Source organism: Planococcus citri, chromosome 1 (genome assembly GCF_950023065.1).
Source record: "Planococcus citri chromosome 1, ihPlaCitr1.1, whole genome shotgun sequence".
NCBI lineage: Eukaryota > Metazoa > Arthropoda > Insecta > Hemiptera > Pseudococcidae > Planococcus > Planococcus citri.
The window spans coordinates 47,501,840-47,521,646 of NC_088677.1; the positions used below are offsets into that span (position 1 = coordinate 47,501,840).

Below are 19,807 nucleotides of genomic sequence, written 5' to 3' on the forward strand. Positions count from 1 at the left end.
AAAAATAATAATAATCTAGATTTTCGAAAACAATCTGGATAAAATTTAAATTTAATGTATTTGAACAGTATACACTAGAATTTCTTTCCGAAGAAAAAAAAACAATCAAAATTAGTTTTAGTTGCAGATCAGAATTTTCATCTCAAAAATAGGTACTTATCCTACGCTTGAATAATGTTATTATCCTTGCAGATAATTGATGATAATCCTTTTATACTCGGTTATTCAATTAAACAATTCTTATTTGAATTATTTCAATAGAAACTTCATCAATTGAACAGATGAATCGAAGCATTTATAGCAGAATCATTCGATGAATGGTGCCAAATTTAATACGTCCTCAACAATGACAAAACACTTGCAACACCTAAAAATAAGCTCGTATAAAAACAACCTATATCATTTTTGTGTGAAAATGATTTATTCGAAATCGAATGTACCTAGTCGAGAAAGTTTATTTTAACAATTTCATCCAAGAATTTGAATGAGCATTTTCATATCGAGAATAAGCGCACAAATTTTTTTAACAAACTTGGTGTATGCACGTCTTATCAATACCTAGTACGTATTGAAAAAAAATATTTTAGGCATTAGGATCTGTAATATAAATTCATAAGCGATAAGCGCGTCAATTTTTTCATGTCAAGTATTTACAGCATGAGATAGAACAGAAAATTAATGTTTTTATCCATTCATTGTTTCTTGAAAAACTGATTATATTGTGTCAGACTAAAAGTAGCTTCATTTACGGAAGGCGAAGGAGTACAACTCAGCTAACAGTAACACAACTGACGTAAAAAGCGAAATTCGAGCACAATTGTTACGCTCCTCTCACATTTACATAAGCATTTCGCTTTCAATGACGTATACATTGTATACATATAGGTACTACCTATACATCACAGACGGCTGATATTTTGGTAATTTCTAATAATTCCTCACTCAGAAGTATATTTGAAATACCGAAAATTCTTCGTTGAAAAACAAATTTTTATGCTAGTTGAATAATTAAAATTACGCCATTGTAGAAATCAAACGTTATAATTTCTTGTAATATTTGTGGACATGACCCAGTGACATACTAAACCAAATATTTTTTTTACATTTGGCATCAGTTTTTCGTTGATAATAGATTAGGAAAAGATATTTGAACGAAAATGAAAAGTACACACCGTTGCAACATTTTATTCATATACCTAGAAAAAAACAAAGAAAAAAAGATCACGAATAAGCTAAAACAAAAACTTATTATTTTCAAGGATCACAACAAAAATAACGTAATTTCATTAAGTACACTCTACAATGGTAACTATTCTATTACAGTTACATCTTAATATTTTAAAATACATAACAACAAAAAACAAGAATGAAAGAATTAGAAAGCGAAATAAAATAAGAAATCAATAGGATTTGTACAAGTGCGAATAGAAATAAATACTGTAAAATTAGTTCACGAAAGTACATAAATTGATCGCTCATACGAAAAAAAATTCAAAATAAACAAAAATCACGAGGTGTTCAACTCATAGATTCTTCTAATAACGCATTTAATTCTCGTAAATGCTGCATTTTGCTGCCAGTCGAAGGCGAAGCTGCACTGGGACGACCAACGTAGCTAAAATCATACGAATCAATATTCATTATCGTTACATCATCTATCATCTAATAAAAAATCGCCTCCCTCCCCAACCAAAATGCACATCCGCACTTAACTTACCTTACTGGTCTGATGCCACCTAACGCTGTACTAAATCTTGGTTGTACGTAGGTCCAAGAACCTTGATTTTTATGTTCTTCTTGGGCCCAAGCTAGCTTAGCATTAGGGTATTTGTTACACTCTTGCTTAATAAGATCGAATGGGAAAGGCGATATCTGCAAGTTGAAAAAATTAATCTCAATAACTCGCCCTATCGCGAAATTTTTACCTCAAATTATCACATTACCTGTTCAACTCGCACAATAGCGATATCTGAATCTAAACTTTTGTCAGTTCTGGCCTTTTTAATATCGTAATAAACTTTACCACTGCAGAATATAACTTTTCTAACGTTAGACGGATTCTGCGAGGCTGGTCCGTTATCGGGGATAATTCTGGAACATAATGGAAGTATTTCTCAGTGCACCTCTGATTACATCAACTCTACCACATTTTGAAAAAATTATATTTTTCTATCTGATCGATTAACGATGACACGTCCACCGAGATGAAAAATGTTTACCAAAAACATCGATATTTCGAATAACGTCCGAATTGTCGAACGTCATTAATCAACTGAGCAAAACTTCTCTATTTACCTTAAAAATTCAGTACCATCGTTCATTTCGTCGAAACTAGATTTTGCTTCAGGATGACGTAACAATGATTTAGGTGTCATCAAAATCAAAGGTTTACGGAAAGGTAAGGCAATTTGACGGCGTAAAATGTGGAAATAATTAGCCGGCGTTGAGCAGTTGGCAACCTAAAACAAGAAAACATGGATCATCAACTAGAATCAACCAAGACGTTTCGCAGCTTTCAAAATCAAAACTTACAATCCAGTTGCTATCGTGAAGTTGGCGAATAGCGAATTCGTCGCTTTCAGGAGGGAAATAATCAGGATCATCCGATGACATTTGTAAAAACCTTTCTAAACGAGCAGACGAATGCTCTGGACCCTGTGAAATTATCAAAATTAGGTGAATAATGCGAGACAACAAATTTGAACTAATGAACCAACATTACTCACCATTCCTTCTAACCCATGAGGCAATAACATGACTAGACCCGATTGTCTGACCCATTTCGCTTGACCAGAGCTGATGAATTGATCAATAATACACTGAGCGGTGTTGTTGAAATCTCCAAATTGAGCTTCCCAACATACTAATGCATTTGGATTGGTCATTGAGAAACCAAGCTCAAATCCTGCGAAAAAGATACAGTATAATTGATTGAACAAAAAACTCGATTCAACATGATTTTAAATTACTTACCGACGACAGCGAATTCAGAAAGCGAGCTGTTACACACAGAATAAGGCGCTTGATCAGGGTATAAATTCGACAACGGTCTGTACGTAGCTTTATCTACATTTTGATGATGTAAAACGTGATGTCTATGACTGAACGTGCCTCTTTCTACGTCTTGTCCACTCAACCTGACGTGAATACCTTCTTTCAGCAACGATCCAAAGGCCATAGCTTCGGCTAAAGCCCAATCTACAGTTCTTTCTTCAACCATTTGCATACGAGCTTTGAGAATACGTTCGATACCTGCGAAATGAAATTCGTCGTTATTACACTTGCTTTGAAAACTGAACTTTCACTTGTGGAATTCAAAAACAAACCTCGATGAATAACGAACTCGGCAGCATTAGGAGGCGGGGATGAAAATCGTTTTCCAATATGAATCAACGTGTCTTCTTTAATACCAGTAGGTGACATTCGCAAAGGATCTTTTCCTTCGAAGAAACCAGACCAAGGAGAGTCCAACCAATCTTTGTATTTGATGTGAGTTTCTTTTCTAGCATTCAAAAGTGCTGATTCGCAAATCGATTCGTATTTTTCTTGAACATCCTATTGAAAAAAAAATCAGATATCAGATTCATTATAAGATTTGTAACCATTCAGTAATTCAATTATTTTAGGTGAATTAGTTCATTACCTTGACTTGTTCAGGCGTAACTACCCCTTCACTGAGAAGTTTTGAGGCGTACTGATCTAAAACTGGTTTTGTCTTTTTGATGATGCTGTACATCAGAGGTTGTGTAAACATAGGCTCGTCTATTTCGTTGTGGCCATTTCTTCGATAAGAAACCTGTGAACAAATATTTAAATTGTATTTATGCGGGTATTCCTGAGATGAATAAACGATCTAACGAGCAATAACCATCGCCATGATTCTCTCTTTCAACTGAACATAGCGTTATCAAATATTGAGATGACGTTAACTATCAACGATTCAATTCGCAACTCTTAGGAAAGAAGAATAAAGTATTCAACCTCTTGAACTTACAATATCAATAACAACATCTTTGTGGAAAGTGTTACGCCATTCGGCAGCAATATTACAAACATGCATGACAGCTTCAGGATCGTCTGAGTTGACATGGAATATCGGGGCATTTACTACTCTAGCAACATCTAAAAAAAAAAAATCAAAGACAACATCAGCACATTTCTATCAAATGTTTTCTAGTCACAATATAAATCGTCAATTACCAGTACAATACGGCGATGATCTCGAATGACGTGGATCAGTAGTGAATCCAATCTGATTATTTACCACAATGTGTACGGTGCCATGTGTCGTGTAATCTGGCAAATCGGATAAATGGAAAGTTTCGTAAACCACACCTTGTCCGCAAAATGCAGCGTCACCGTGCAACAATACAGACATGACCTGAAGTGTCACAATAGGTAAACAAAAATTAATACGCTACATCTACGTCGGTTCAAAATTAATATTCGCTTTAATTACTTCCTCATTTTTACCTTTTTGCCTTCGTTATCACCCCGGTAAAATTGTTCAGCTCTGGTTTTTCCTTGTACAACCGGATCGACAGCTTCCAAATGCGATGGATTCGCGACGACAGCCAATCGTATGTTTTTATTCGTAACTCGATTCAATCGTTCAATATATGTACCCAAATGGTATTTAACGTCTCCGGAGCCCTGGAAAATAAAAAAATCATTGTATCTCAAAATTAAGTAGCCAAGCAGCTGACTTCATTTTTTTTGTTGTTGAAAAATATTAGTGACAATTCATTTTTTGCACTGGTGTATAGTTATATTGGAGCATGTCATCAGAAATTTCATTTTTTCCACCAGTTATGGTTCTAACATGAAAAATTTTGATTTAAATCATACAGGTACATCTTAGTGTAACTCATGAAAACACAGTCAACAGTCAAGGCCAAATCTCAAAAGAATTACATCACAGATAAGATAGTATTGTGGCAAAATTCACGCAAATACAAACATTTTCAAATCACATGAAAAAAATTTTCGCGTGGAATTGTCGCATTTCGTTAAATTAGCTGGTTATCAGTTCTAATCTGTACGTAAAAAATTACGTACTTAATAGATTACCTCTTTAGCGATTTTCGAGCATCATTAAAGTCGCATTTCTATCAAAAATTTAACGCTTCGTTTAGCAAGAAAATCGTTGAAAGAGTTCGATTAAGATTCTTATTACAATTTTCATTTTAATTTTTCATTCACTTCTAAACGAGAAAAACGAATCGAACCGCAATTCACAGGTGTCGTATTGACGTAATCTTTGCCTACTTACATCATCCGCAGCTTCTAGGGCGGCAAACTGTGTAAATATTTGTTCCAACGGTTTACGACAAACATTCGCCAGAATATTCAAACGTCCACGATGCGGCATACCGATAACCACAGACTCGACCCCTAAATCGGTCGATCTGTCGATCACTTGTTTCATGGCTGGAATCAAGATTTCACATCCTTCCAAGCCGAAACGTTTTTCACTTGACCATTTTTTAGCTAAAAAGGCTTCGAACCTGGAAATAAAATAAATATTTGAACATCAGTTATGCTTTTTTAACGATGAAAATATCTTATTCCGAAAGAAAAAAAAATAAGAAATTCAAATATTAGGTAGTAGTGATAATTCACACAGCCCATACCTATCTTCAAACATTTAGGAATTACCCACTGATTATCTAGCGATCTTTCAAGAAGTTAAGAGTCTGCTTTGGGAATTTTTCGTATGTGTACTTTCCCAAGTTTTAAAGATAGGCTTGATCCTAAAACCGTCTCTATTTGATACGAAACAATTATGCCAGAAACCACATTCAACATTCTTCAAAAATGTCGAAAATTCTGCCATTTCAGGTGGAGTTTAAGTTTATCACTATGTACCTTAATATGTAGGCGTTTTTATCGATTTTCTGATAGAATTTACTGAAGTAAAAAAAAAACCTAAATATTGAAATATTTCGCAGTTTACTTTCAAGTCTGTCAAATTATTCGTATAATACCTATTCTCTTCTCTCTTCTCAATGCAGGTCGAAAAACAATCATTTTGAGAAAAATTCTCAAATTTCAACTTGAAAAGACGAAGACACATTGAAAAAAAAAACAAGCAAAAAGCGCCATCGCTGAAAGGTGAAATTGAAATAAAAACTCATGACCCCGCAACCCACTTGACCACGCACTTTTCCAAAGTCAGTATATCGATTTTCATACATTAAAACGAGGAAAACTACTAAAACCCAGCGACTCGAGGGATAAGGGCGGGTTTACATTTTTTCCATCAACTCCAGCGTTATGTTTTCGCCTAACAACACCAGTCCACGCATGGCAATTCTCAAACACCTCCGGTTCCAAGGATTGATTATCTTCGCTCCTCAAACCAAACTAAATCATCTTCCGCTAAGTTTGTATAGTTGCAATTGTTTACATTCGAGAACAACTACGAGGTCATATTCAGTCAGATTTTAACCTTGAAACAGCCACATCGTTACCGAAACTTCAACACGTCAACTGATATGTGACGTCACTACTATAATACCGACGCCGTTACAAGTTATTGATATGCAATGCACCGACAAGGCGACAATTATGACACATTAAATCCTCTCAAACACTCGTTTAGTCAAAATGTACTCGCGAACATCACACCTCGAGTGCACGACAAACACAATTTTCATCTATAGGTCGAGTACGCGTCTATAATCACACGCACGTTGATTTTGACGTCAATTATCTGTAATGTGATCGAGGAGCAATAAATAAGTACCAACCCTGTAGCTCTTGTAAGTCGAGCCAAAATGAGACGTTTTTGATCTGGCGACATTTCCATGATACCGGGCGTCTCCATACGTTGTCGAATCCAGTTACACTGCTCTAGTGAATTAATGAACATGAACTCGACGCCGATATGTCTGCAGTATACTTCTTCCAGACGTCTTAGGATCTCCCTTAACGGTAACGCTTTCTCTTTACCGCCGATGAATGTCGTCGGGGGCAATTTGAAAACTCGATCCATGTCTGTTTCCTCTGCAAAGAGATAGAACAGCGAGTTATAATTTATAACAGGGCAATAGCTCCGAGCAAGTGTGTGAATAGTAATTCACGAACGTCGAGCTCTACTCAACTACTGTAGTATTGCAACAAATAATTTGAATGTTGCACCATTAAACAAAATCAACAATCATTAAGATGAAATACCTGCATTACTGTTACCTCCTACGTAAGCACAAACATCTGATAATCATTTATACATACTTTGTGTGGACAACTCTGTCTAAAAGTTTTCGAAACTTTCAACCTAAGTACATATATTGAGACGCTCTCGATATGAATTCAGAAATACCTACACCACCAGTTGTGAATTTATCATCAACGACGAACGAAAATCGACTAATTCGAAATTTTTGTTTACCAACATCAACCGGTTTATAGTTCGCAGAATGCAGAGAAAAACCGCTGTTTCATTGGATTTTTTCCAACATGTTTCGACGTGTTTTTGATAACATGTGCGCGTTGTCATTCATAGGTACAGCTCTTTCGGTTGGACGAAACCCCGATTTCAATTTTATCAATACATTTCGCGCAAAATTTTTCAATATGAATGAATTATACCAAACTATACCACAGGACTACTAAACGATACATGTAGCACTCGAATAGAGGAGTTTTTGAGATGTATGAAAGAAAATATTTACGTCTCTTTATTCTTAAATACGCAAAAGTGATGACACATTGTGTCAAAATCATTAGCAAACGAAATAAATGAAGTACACAGATGATTGATTATCTTATCACAATATATCAAAAAGCTTATGAAATTTCCTTGAAAAGTAACTCAGTAAGGGGAGCTTTAGTGAGTTCTTGTGTACCTATCTGTATTGTTCCTAGTTCTAAGCAGGGTACGAGTATCTAATAAATACAATGTTTACTCAAATTTAAAAAAGAAATCAAAGAAAACAAAATTCTGAAAAGACCACTTTGCATAAAAATATTCTAGATTATATTTTTTTCCATCAAATTTTGTACACTATTTTTAATGTTCGAATAATTTTCATGTTTTATTAAACATCTAATTTTAATTATTTTAGAATTTTTTCAATAATGTAAGTAATACAAGTGATCATTTTTGAATTCAAACATTTCAAATTTCCGCAATAAAATGAGAAAATTTTCAAGATGACTATTCTGTAAAAATGCATGAAAATTGAAAAACTGTAATCGTTTTTTCACACAAATTACTGATTTACCTATAACGGCTATAACGATATCTTTTATGTAGTAGTTCAAAATAAGATCAATATTATTTTTCATGTCTGATTGTGAGGTTAAATCAACAAATGATAATTTCACAAAAATTTAAAAGATCAATATACATAAAATAAATGTTTGAAAAATGAAAAAACATTTCAAATGCTTCAAAATGATTTTAATTACTCGACTGTTAATTATGATGACAAAGGTCACTTTAAAAAACAGCACCAGACTATTTTATTATCACAGAATCGTTCCGAACATAAAAACTAATACATTCAACGGAAAAATCTTCGATTCAAAAAATTGCAAAAAAATCTAACGTTTAATATCTGGTAGACTGCAATCAGCTTCGTTACGTAATAGTACATACATAATTATAAAAATTTACTAAAATACCATTCGAGATTAGGATAATCGTTGTCCCAATCAACTGAAGTACATAGGTGGTGATACCTCGTTAATTCATAATAGAAAAATCAATTAAAACGCGATAAAAACCCAAATTACAATATTGATCAAAATTAGAAGCATTTAAATTAAAATTCTAATATCGCGTGGAAATAAGATAAACCCAAGTAATTCTATTTTCACCAATGCAACGTTTAAAAATCACCAGCAAGTAACATATTTTGTAAATCACCCATAGATAAAAAAAAGTAATACGTCAGTAAGTACCAAGTAGGTAGTTAAGTAAATTTTAAATCGAGTAATTAACCCCACACATGAATTTACAATATCGTCTCGAGATAACATACTACTACTACTTTACTCAATACTCATTGAGAAAAAATTTCGTAGCAGCTCCGTTACTCTGCATAAAAATTACTTTCCTAATAAAGACCTACGCGAAGTTTATATGTAGGTACATATTCCATACGATAAAAATAATTTCGCCGCGATTACCAATACTAAAGCATCATTAAACCGAAGCAGACAGCAGAGCAAATTGAAAGAGGTCACGATATTATTATCGAATAAAATATTCCAATAATTTTAAAACTCGCCGTAGTAGGTTCGGCTACTCTTCAGTCATCAATTATCACGAATACCTGTCTAGTGTCTATACAATTTACATTCCATTTGAGTTTAATAATTTCATCAAAAAATTCCCTACGTGGCGTCTATTTTCTTCGAAAAACTTGTAGGTAGGTATGCATATTTTTGGAGAAGAATAGGTATTCCTACCGCAAAAGTTAAATTACTTTCTTGACTGATGAACTTTTGAATCGAAATTTCATTACGTGCTGTACAGTGTACATACATATGTATATCAGAATACCAACAGATTTTTCAGCATGAACGAATTGAAAAAAAAACAACCATATCGCGTATTTTTACGTCGTCGTCGCAACGTGCCTACGGTAAATCGATAAGCACGTGCGTTGAGTACCTAGACCTACACAGATTTCGAGACGATATAATCTCTTTTATTATGTCAGAGAAACGTCGATTCCACGAATTCAAAATAAAATCTCATATGAAATCATCAAGTTCGAAAACATTTTGAAGAAATTATTTCGTTGCCATTTTTACTTTGTTATCAGTAGGAAATTGCAGGATGAGGGTATTAAATAAACCAGTACAAACTAGTTATTGCATTCTGATTCCATACCATGAGCTAAAATAGTAATACCTCAAGTTATAATTAACCAATTGTGATATTAAGAAAATGAAAATAACAGAACAGCGTCGTTATCAATTTTTATCATGATTTTTTAAGGTGGGCGCGGCGGGAACGGGTTAGTTATAGTTTCCATTTCCAATTCAAGTTAATTTACATTTAAAATTATAAATCACCCTGTAATTTTTTTTTCATTTGAATAAAAGAAAAAGTTCCACTCAAATGTGTCGAGCCCTCCAAAAATGAAGAAATTATTTTAAAAATCGATAACCTCTTATACCTTTGCACTACTAGCATCCATCATTTATAACATTAGTTATAGCTTTGTTTACTTCAAGTAACCTGGTACACATGATTATTTCCTTTCGAAAAGATCTTTCTTCTTAGTTCCTACATCATTTATGTATTTTTGTCGATAGAAACAACGGTACTCGTTTGTTTAATTAAGTAAACGTTGTCATCGATGAATAAAAAAAGAAACGCTTTTCCCCATAAACTAGAATCAGCTCCGGCGGAAATGATAAAAATACACTGCTTTTACTTTAGTACCAAAATTTTTCAACTTTGATCCGACATTTGAATTCTACCATCTTCATTTTCGATTTCCAAACATTACATATCATGCAGAATAAGAGAGCATGGGTGACTTTTGTAGGGCTACTCACAAAAAACATTCAGTAGTCCGATAAAAATTGACAGTTTAACAGATAAGAATAAACAAATCTTCAGTAATTGTGAGGGTTGCCGGAGTTCTGGTCATAAAGGTTATAAAATCTTGAGAGGTGCAAATCAGAAGCAGATTGACACCAAAAGACGATGGTAATTTGAATATGACTCAAATAGAAAATTTCAGAGTCGCATCCGGCATCTGGGATTCCTTGAAATTCTTTCAAAAAATTTAAAGCCTCAAACATTATCCATTTTTTGTTTCAAAACTGAGCTTTGCAACGTAATTGTAGTTGAAGAACAGCCAGCAACGATATTTTTCAAAATAATCACCGGATACTTATTTGGTTTTTTCATGCACTCACGTAAGTTTTTGGTGCAATGATTTCAAAATCCTGTAGAACCCTCAATTTATGTACATGCTTTAGCGAGAAATAATTTGCAAAATAATCCATTATTTAGAATAAAGAATGCAAAATATCGAAAGTGTTTGAAAAAAAGTTTGAACAAAGGTTCAAAATAAAGCTCTTTTTGCTACTAAAAATTTTCTGATCCTTGATTCCAAAATTTCGTAATGCAGGTATTTTCATGAAAATATGCGCAATCTTTTTGCAATACCTCCACCGCGTTTCCATTTCGATATTTCCAGTCATTTTTAGCCAGCTTAAGCGTTCTAACAATGGCATATGAAGGCTTGCAGGCTGATACGAAATCACAACCCTTTCAGGCGGCTTCCATACAGCGAAGCAATACGAAACAAGGCAACAGATTTCGCATAAATTGCCATAATTAACAAAACAATATATCGCCTTTACCATTCAATACAAAGTACAAACAAAATAAATACAATGTATCAGAACTAGACGAATCGCCACAATATGCGTTTCGTTTCTTGAATGAATACGCAAAAAACATCCAATAACTTTGCCTAAATCATACCTAACTTGATAATACCTATTGAAAAAATATTCCCATCTCTGTTAGTTGATTATCTTTCAAGACACACCCAAATTATCATGTCCTCTCTCACTTTCTCTGGTCTGATACTAAATAAATTTCTCGCGGCAATATCTCGCAATTCTTCGCCATCATTCGTCCTTGTAGTACATAACATATGTTACCGTGTTAGTATAATACATATAAGAAGTAGGTATGTAAAGAAAAAAAAGAGTAGATAGAAGAAGTGACAGAAAGAGAGAGAGAGAGAGAGAGAGATAGAGTGACTGAGAGTAGAAACAAACAAATATAATGTATTATTTGCGGCATACGTACGTTCCATCATAGAAGCAACTTTACGCTGAAGGTTTTTCGAATACGTGGTAGAGGGCCGATTACTCCCTATATGAGTAGATGAAAATTTTCAAAACGAACACAGCAAAATAAAAACAAAAGCCATTAAAAAAATGAAAATTAAAAGTAAACAGAAATGTTACAATTGTGCGAAATGAAAAAAAAAAGAACAAGCTAAAATTAAAATTGGAAAAAATGCCATAATAATCGAACAAGAGAAATAATTCAAGCAGTTGTAAAGATAAGTAGGTAGGTATACTAATGCACACACATACATATAAGTATTACACATGCACGACGCAATACACACGCACACATTCGTCGTATGACATACAAATACACAGTCGTATACTCATACAATCCCATATGCATCTCGATATAATGCAATTTTTAAATGCAAGCTATAAAACTAATACGATTTTGTAAATCGGAAATATTACACGAATGTGATAAACCAGCAAGGTGAAAATGAAATCATTCGTCGACATTTTCGCGCTTCGATTTGTCAACCATCGACACCCCCACTTCTCGTATTTTCTTATTCGAGCTAACCCGAAAGTTTTAGTCAATTGAAGATTTTCCGTATTACAGAAAAAAAATCAAAATAAACACATCGCAATTCTTATCTAAACCAGTCAAGGTCATGACGCCGAGAACGAGAAGTTCATGGTTAAACGCTAACGAGAGAATATGGTAAACGGAAAGGAAAATTTTTACACTTCCCGCAATTTACTCCAATCAATGATAGATTGCAGACACGAGAACACTCTGCAAACACATGTCATGTACCAGCAGACGTTCGTAAAAAAATTCAATTTTTTTTCTTTTTTAATTCGATGTGGTTAACAAACCGACGCACGAAATTGCCCTGTTTTAGATTTTATTTTACTCATTTCATAAAAGTTATAATAAAGTGCCCCCTTACCGAAAGAGTAATGATTGTATAATAACTCCGGTGGATGTCTGTCGTCTAGATCGGCGCTTGAAATGCCCAACGGGTCTAATTTGGCAATATGATGGCCTCGGATCTGTATAGCAATACAATACATTCCGATGATGTTAAATTACTTACTATGTAACATCTAGCTACTACACAAGGTGAAAAATTATTATGAAAAAAGTCACATCTATCGCTACGAGTAAAAGGATTATGGTTGGAGAGAACAATTATGCGTGGTTAGTTTCAAACACACGATGACACGAATAAAAAAAAATCAATTGACACGCCATCAGGGCTTCATCAAACACTCCAAAAAGTCAAAAAACAAAAACGCAAAAGCCTACCAAATTCTGTAGAAATCTCCTTTTCATAGGAATTATGGTCTCGTTAGTGAAGATGAAAAATGCTAGTAAATTCGTAAATAGGAATAAAATCAAAAGGATTCAATTTCGACTCAAGTCAGCGTATAGCTCACCCAATGCGTGTAAATGTTGTCGAACCACCACTTCTCTGGGTATATTGTGGCTGGCGACTTTTTCGGCTACAGGACCTTTTTTTTCGTTTATTTTACTATGCAAATCGGCGTACATGATACCTAAAGGGTCTAGCTCGGCGACTAGATGACCTCTTGCCTAAACCAATAACATAACGAATAGATCATAATGCTGATAATATCTATTGACACACGATACAACCAGCAGACTACTTTCGCTCGGCATGATTTCGAGTGCTTGGCCTAATAACAGATAGGTATCAAATTCTGCGGTGAAAAATCCTCAATACGATCCAGACTAATTTGAAAAAATTATTTTTCTACCAGAAAATTTCATTATGAAATGATAATTTCAGCGCTTAGACGAAAATGAAGACTGAAGCTTTGGCTCGAAACATCGTCATCCTCCCCACCAATTTTCTGTGAATAACGAATTCTCAATTCAAGAAACGAGAAAAATGTACAGAACTAGAAATATAGTACATAGATTGAATTTTTCACCATTCTAAAATCCTAAACGTAAAAGCGATCTCATAATTGCGTTTCTTGACTCAAAACCTATGAATTTAATGAGATTTTGATGTCATTCTTTCTCCTTTGAAGACCTAATTTAAATTGTCAAAACAATTTTAAAATCGCGTTTTTCAGCCAAAAAGCAGATGTTTAGAAATCGGAAATCGAAATCTATTTTTTTTGTGTAGGTATTTATTCTCATACACGAAAATGGTCTCTAATTCCATAGAGGGAAGTGTAGGTAGAATTTTATTCAAAAACTCGGACTCGTGCTGAAAATGATGTCGATTAGGCAATGTAAATGTTATGGGAACATTAATTCTTATTCAAAAATGACAGGTGTAATTTTTTTTTGACCAGCACAAGAGAACGTGATTTTTCAGCACCTTTCTCGCTCAAAAAAGCCCTAGCAAATAAAGGCTACTGATTACTTATAAACATCTTGACTTCCAAAAAAAATATATACCCTATATATTTAATTCCACTAGCACCAGACTTCAACATTTTGACGATTTTTTGAAGCACATTTGAAATTTTTGCAATAAAAATAACTGTCTTGTCGGAAAAAATTCACCATTACCGAAAAATAACATTATAACTCCCAGGTCGATTGATCACCGATCAAAAATTGGCCATGAATTTCTGCATTCGGAAGTAATAAAACTTCTGCCGATGATCCAGAAGTTTCGATCGCTAAAAACACGGAACTAGGGAACGCATTTTTACATCATGGTCAAACAATGATACAAATTCAAAACGAGCCAGTAAAACTGATAACGTGACATACGAGTACGTGAATGAGCTGTCAAGTCGATTAAAATAACCCATCCTAGTTGGAGAATACTCCTTGTAGTCCCTATCGAACGCAATAGGGATAAACTAAGCTCAAAGTTATTCGCACAATTGTACTTTTGCAAACGAAACGGGATCATCCATCTGATCCACTATACAGGATATTTTTTTGATAAATCAATGACCTGAACGAGTATTCAATACGTGCGAATAGTCTTATCACGAACTGATAAAGAATAGAAACAAAATAAATGGGTAAAGGTCATTAACAGGGCACAATTGGAGGTATCCCAAAAATAAATAGTCGAGCAAACGAGCCAAATTTAAACACTGTGTCCCAACAGTTTCGTGCACGTTTCAATGTCGCTCGAGTATAAATATAATCCAGCACAAGTACTCGCTTACCTGATACGATCTGATGATAGCTTGAACGGCTAAATGATCGTCGATAATTTTTTCATCGATAGGAACTCCTAAAGAAGATTGTGCACCTAGGTAAGGTACAACGCTGGATATTGGAACCTGATTACGGCCGGGTTCTGCGAGACTTGGTGGAGATTGATAAGCAAGTCCTGGAGCACGTCCGGCAGAACTACCGCGAAAAAATGTATCCCATGACTGAAACAAAATGAGAATACGTTATTCATGATGAATTGAACTTTAGGGGGTAGACGCTACTTCACTAATAATTGGATTACACCTTACACCTATTTATATTTTCAAATACCACTCGACTAATCTGAATGCATGTACGTACAGGTAATAGACATTTTCATCTAATCTGCAAAAGTACACTCATACAACTTCAATTTATCGATTCGCTATTCATCTCCTCACCTACCTATGTACTTTCATTTCATACGAGTCATAATAAAATCGAAAACAGGATAACTTATCAATTATTTATCTTCTTCATAAATTAGTATATCAGCGCGGAAGCGACTAATACGCAGAAAAAAATATGAGTAAGCAGTTAATTATTACTCGCAACGAACACGTTATTCATAATCGGTAATTTCCCCTAATAAATTCAATCGCTATAATCGTCGCAACCTGATGATTGTAATCCAAATTGAATTCCCACAATAAATATCTCAATTTTTTTGCCGCCAAGATTTGTGCAACTAAACACTCACTTTGTGAACGCTTTTCGGATCTTCTAACCAAGCGTTGTACATTTCTTCGACATAACTGGAGGAACTTCCGTTCAAGAACGGTTCAGCTGCCGCTTGATTACTGAACGGTCGCGACCCTTTGGCGCTATAATTCCTACTGGAGCTTAGAAGCCACGATGCGAACCTTTCTCGACCCGCCACATTCGGAATAAAGGGCACTAAATTGTTTACCACTGCCCTTGCTCTGTACATGTTTACCTGAAACCAGTTAAAAATTTGTTTAAATTAAATTATGGCGGAAAAGTCGGAGTAATTAAGACATAGTACTTATTACGCAATTCATGCATTAGAATATTTTGCATAAGACTCGAGGAAAATATTTCACAGCAAAGTATATTTCTTAAGTAAATATTTCGATTAGACTGAAGTATGGAAAAGGATATTCGAATATTGATCCAAGAATCTGGCGATTACAGAATGAAGAAATTTCAAAATAAAACTAAGCTAATTGAACGTACAAATCTCTGAAATCCTCGTTGCCAATTAGCCATTTGCCATTCAAACGAAATGATTCGGTACTTCATCGCCTGATAAATTTCATTTGTAATCAACAATATAGGGCTCGATTTTCACAGCATGATATGTTTAGGTTGCCATCAGTGAGATATTTAAAATTTTAATGATGCTGAATTTACATAACAATGGGGGGAAATCGAGTATAACTATAGATTTAAAATCAAATATAAATGAACAAACAAGACGGAAAAATCGAATAGAAACCGCCTTACAAAGATGACGTAAATGAAGTATTTCTGCGGGAAATTTCTTCGGCATAGTCGTCTAAAGATAGATTTACAATGAAAACAAGCAATTCGTTGCATTGAAAGTAAACAGTAACACTTTTATCCGTAATCGGCGGTAAGCAAGAAATTTCAAAAGGATGTCATTGTAGTCACATTCTACTTCCTTTTCACCAAAACAATTCACGTTCGTTTAAGTTAGAATACGAATATCGGCGATTCCAACTGAGCCCATCATAATCATAATGACGAATGAGTCATTATAAATTTATTCAGTTAATCCATACTACCTACATACATAGTTTTAAAATGCAGAACACAATTGCTCATTACATGGATAGGTCACATTTCCTAAGTAGAAAGATCATACGAATAAGTTCCACATTTTTTGATTAGTCATTCTGCAAGATATGAAAAAAGCGAGGATCATTCATGAAAATGAAAACTACAGCTCCACTAAAAGAAGGGTAAGTGATGATAAGCACCCAAATGAAGAAAGTAACACACGTAACTTTTTATGAAATTGAAGTCAGATAACTATCGGAAATGAAGTACTGTAATACACATCACTTACCAAAAATGGATTACTTTTCAATGATGATTATTCGAAGTGGATAGGAAAAAATTATCCGATCAGATATTGATACTAAAATTCAATTCGGAATAAAATTCGCATGGACACTTCGCACCAAAACTTCACCAGCCACGTTTAAATTAGCACAAACAACAGCACTACTTCTCAGTTCCGCGTAAATGAACTTCACGGAGTCAGTGGTGTGGTTTTCTGTTCAGTCACGCCGTCGGCCGTCATGCCTTGAAAGGGAATGGTGGGTCGAGGAAAGAAGGGAAACAATCTACAAAAAAATTGGGAAGGGAGGATAGAATGTTGAAGAAAGCGCTACCTAGGAAGGAAAATGTTGCTCTGAACCCGTCGGTCGACGTCTGAACCAGTGAACCGTTCTGAACCGAACCGAACCGAAAACCGAAACCCGGAACTCCGGAACAGAAAACAGAAACCAAAACGAAAAACAAAAAATCTTATCAGTAATCGCCATACGTTATCGCTGTCGTCGCATTTTCTCGACAAATTACTCAAGTTATTTTAACTAATAATTACAGGTTTAATAATTAAAATCGTGTTTCATCTTGTCGTCTTGATGAAGAATTAGAAGTTGGAATCCCCTGATTAATTCATGATAGTGCATTAGTGCGATTTATTATTTGAATGAAAGTACTGTGCGAAGACAAATGTCGGTCCAAGTGGATATTCGTCTCAAACGTGCCAATAAAATATATCGCGAAGGAGTAAGAAAATTTTGATTTTTTTGATTTGGAAAATTCTATAATATATTTGATCTGATCTAATTACCTATGCAGGAAAATGTTGATGGTGTTATCCGTGTGACGAGTCCAACAGAATTCAAACACGATGGCATTTCTTTAACTATGGATGGAGTTGTGAACATGCAGCTGAGTCCAAAGAATACTGGGGTTTTTGATGCCTTTTACAATTCTATAAAAGTAAATTACACATTCATTGTGAAATTATTAGAACAGCCATTATATTAACCGAATTCGTTGTCTACAGCCGGTTCAACTCGTTTATGCTGTCGCAGAAATTTGTCCTAGCAAGAAAATGCCAACAGGAACCACAGAAATTCCTTTCGAAATTCCGCTGATTCCTCGACAGCATCAAAATATTCTCGAGACATATCACGGCGTTTTCATCAACATACAGTATAATCTTAAATGTGAACTGAAACGAAGTTTTTTATCGAAGGATGTGATTAAAAATATGGAATTCATCGTTGAAAATAACAAAGTACGAAGCTATATAGTCTATAGTTCGGATTTATTCTCCACTGATTTTTGTTAAACTTGTGACGAAGATTTATTTTTTCTCCAGAAAGATCCCGGTGATGTGAATTTTTGGAAAAAAGTTCGACAAAGCGCTGTCAAGTTTAATATTGTGCCAGAAAATTTACGTGGTTTCCAAGACACTAGTATGCCGGTGCCAAATTTTTCCATAACAGGAACTTTGCATAATACCATATGTGATATTACAAAGCCATTTTCTGGAGAAGTAATCTTGATTAATGCGCGCCTTATCCACTGATAATTATTTCAATGCAATTAATGTGTTGATATTATTCTAGTTATGTGTGAAACGATCAGATGTACCGATAAAATCTATTGAATTACAGCTAGTGAGAGTTGAAACATGCGGATGCGCTGAAGGGTTTGCTCGTGATGGTAAATATTTCTACGTATAATATGTAGATATGCTAGATATATGTACTATACTTTGAATTTTCGTTCTCTGAAGAAGTTATCTGATTCATTCTGATTTATTTTTTGGTGACAGCTACTGAAGTGCAGAATATTCAGATTGCAGATGGAGATGTTGCCCGTGGTTTGAAAATTCCAATCTACATGATTTTTCCCAGACTTTTTTCTTGCCCTACATTGTTGAGACCTAATTTTAAAATCGGTTAAGTTTAAAACTTGAGTAGATGGTTACCTAGCATTATTAAATCCTCATAATTTTTGTATTTTTTATTTTACAGAGTTTGAAGTCAACCTTGTCATCATTTTCAGTGAGAAACACTTAGTTACCGAAAACTTTCCTATTGTCATTTTTAGGCCTTAAGAAGTCATGAATTAATATTCTTATTTATATTCATTATACTTTGTAAATGCATTTATATATACTTTTGTTGAATTTTGTTTCATTTTGTATGAAAAATATTTATGGTTATACATATGTACTCAAATTGAATTGAATTGCTTTATTTCAGAACGTAATAATTGACTAATTGACAATTGATCAGACTTTTTACTGTTTTAATTTTTAAACTCGAGAGCTAGAATATTTGTAGCCGAATATCAACAGGGTTGCGTAAACGCATTAAGTAGTACCATTAAGTACATTATGTATTTGAATTCAATTACAGGTTAGGCCGTAGACAGCTAGAATATCTGCACTTTATGACTGTAAATGTAAAAGCGTTGCGGAAAGTCGGAAACAGGAATCGCATAGTGCAACCTGCAACAATACGACAACTTCTTATTTGTAAAGTTCTAACTTATTTGAAGGAATCTATACGATTCACGACACATCATTTTCATCTTCGGCATTACTTATTAGTTATTAATTATTATTTAGCTTAGGTACTTAGGTAGGTTTACTACTTCAACGTTGCTTTGAAAATACGTATACCGAGTAAAAATAAAAATAAATACGGAATTTATAGAAAAAAATAAAATTATTCAACTGGACCGCAGACTAACCGAAACGGAAACTGTTCAGAAGGTACGTAACGTACACTGTGACTGTAGACC

The 19,807-nt window shown here is 34.3% G+C and overlaps 2 protein-coding genes across 4 annotated transcripts; one reads left to right on the forward strand and one right to left on the reverse strand.

Moving 5' to 3' along the window:
* Positions 1-1,169: 1,169 nt before the first annotated feature.
* On the reverse strand, positions 1,170-17,265 carry Nc73EF (oxoglutarate dehydrogenase Nc73EF). 3 transcript variants are annotated; one of them, XM_065345590.1, is made up of 19 exons: positions 17,040-17,265; positions 15,687-15,923; positions 14,956-15,168; positions 12,738-12,840; positions 11,795-11,860; positions 6,753-7,008; positions 5,273-5,507; positions 4,474-4,653; positions 4,201-4,381; positions 3,995-4,122; positions 3,644-3,796; positions 3,327-3,555; positions 2,974-3,252; positions 2,727-2,905; positions 2,533-2,655; positions 2,296-2,459; positions 1,944-2,091; positions 1,718-1,872; positions 1,170-1,615 (listed from the first exon to the last, which is right to left on the reverse strand). In XM_065345590.1, the coding sequence occupies exons 2-19, from the start codon at positions 15,915-15,917 to the stop codon at positions 1,519-1,521; spliced, it is 3,120 nt and encodes a 1,039-aa protein (XP_065201662.1). In that variant the 5' UTR covers positions 15,918-15,923; positions 17,040-17,265; the 3' UTR covers positions 1,170-1,518. The 3 variants fall into 3 exon arrangements, with proteins under 3 accessions (XP_065201662.1, XP_065201664.1, XP_065201663.1); XM_065345592.1 differs by lacking the exon at positions 11,795-11,860; XM_065345591.1 differs by lacking the exons at positions 11,795-11,860; positions 12,738-12,840 and adding an exon at positions 13,228-13,384.
* Positions 17,266-17,496: 231 nt separating this feature from the next.
* On the forward strand, positions 17,497-19,244 carry LOC135832383 (vacuolar protein sorting-associated protein 26C). The gene is made up of 7 exons (XM_065345602.1): positions 17,497-17,770; positions 17,843-17,986; positions 18,054-18,287; positions 18,372-18,548; positions 18,622-18,718; positions 18,831-18,956; positions 19,033-19,244. The coding sequence occupies exons 1-7, from the start codon at positions 17,714-17,716 to the stop codon at positions 19,113-19,115; spliced, it is 918 nt and encodes a 305-aa protein (XP_065201674.1). The 5' UTR covers positions 17,497-17,713; the 3' UTR covers positions 19,116-19,244.
* Positions 19,245-19,807: the final 563 nt, after the last annotated feature.

Coding starts and splice junctions, on each gene's coding strand:
- Nc73EF (XM_065345590.1), bottom strand. CDS start 15,917: ATGTACAGAGCAAGGGCAGTGGTAAACAATTTAGTGCCCTTTATTCCG. Junction 7,009..11,794: donor AGTTGCTTCTATGATGGAAC/GTACGTATGCCG, acceptor ATCTCTTTGCAG/AGGAAACAGACATGGATCGA. Junction 2,656..2,726: donor CTCATGGGTTAGAAGGAATG/GTGAGTAATGTT, acceptor ATAATTTCACAG/GGTCCAGAGCATTCGTCTGC.
- LOC135832383 (XM_065345602.1), top strand. CDS start 17,714: ATGTCGGTCCAAGTGGATATTCGTCTCAAACGTGCCAATAAAATATAT. Junction 17,987..18,053: donor CCTTTTACAATTCTATAAAA/GTAAATTACACA, acceptor CGTTGTCTACAG/CCGGTTCAACTCGTTTATGC. Junction 18,549..18,621: donor CAAAGCCATTTTCTGGAGAA/GTAATCTTGATT, acceptor ATATTATTCTAG/TTATGTGTGAAACGATCAGA.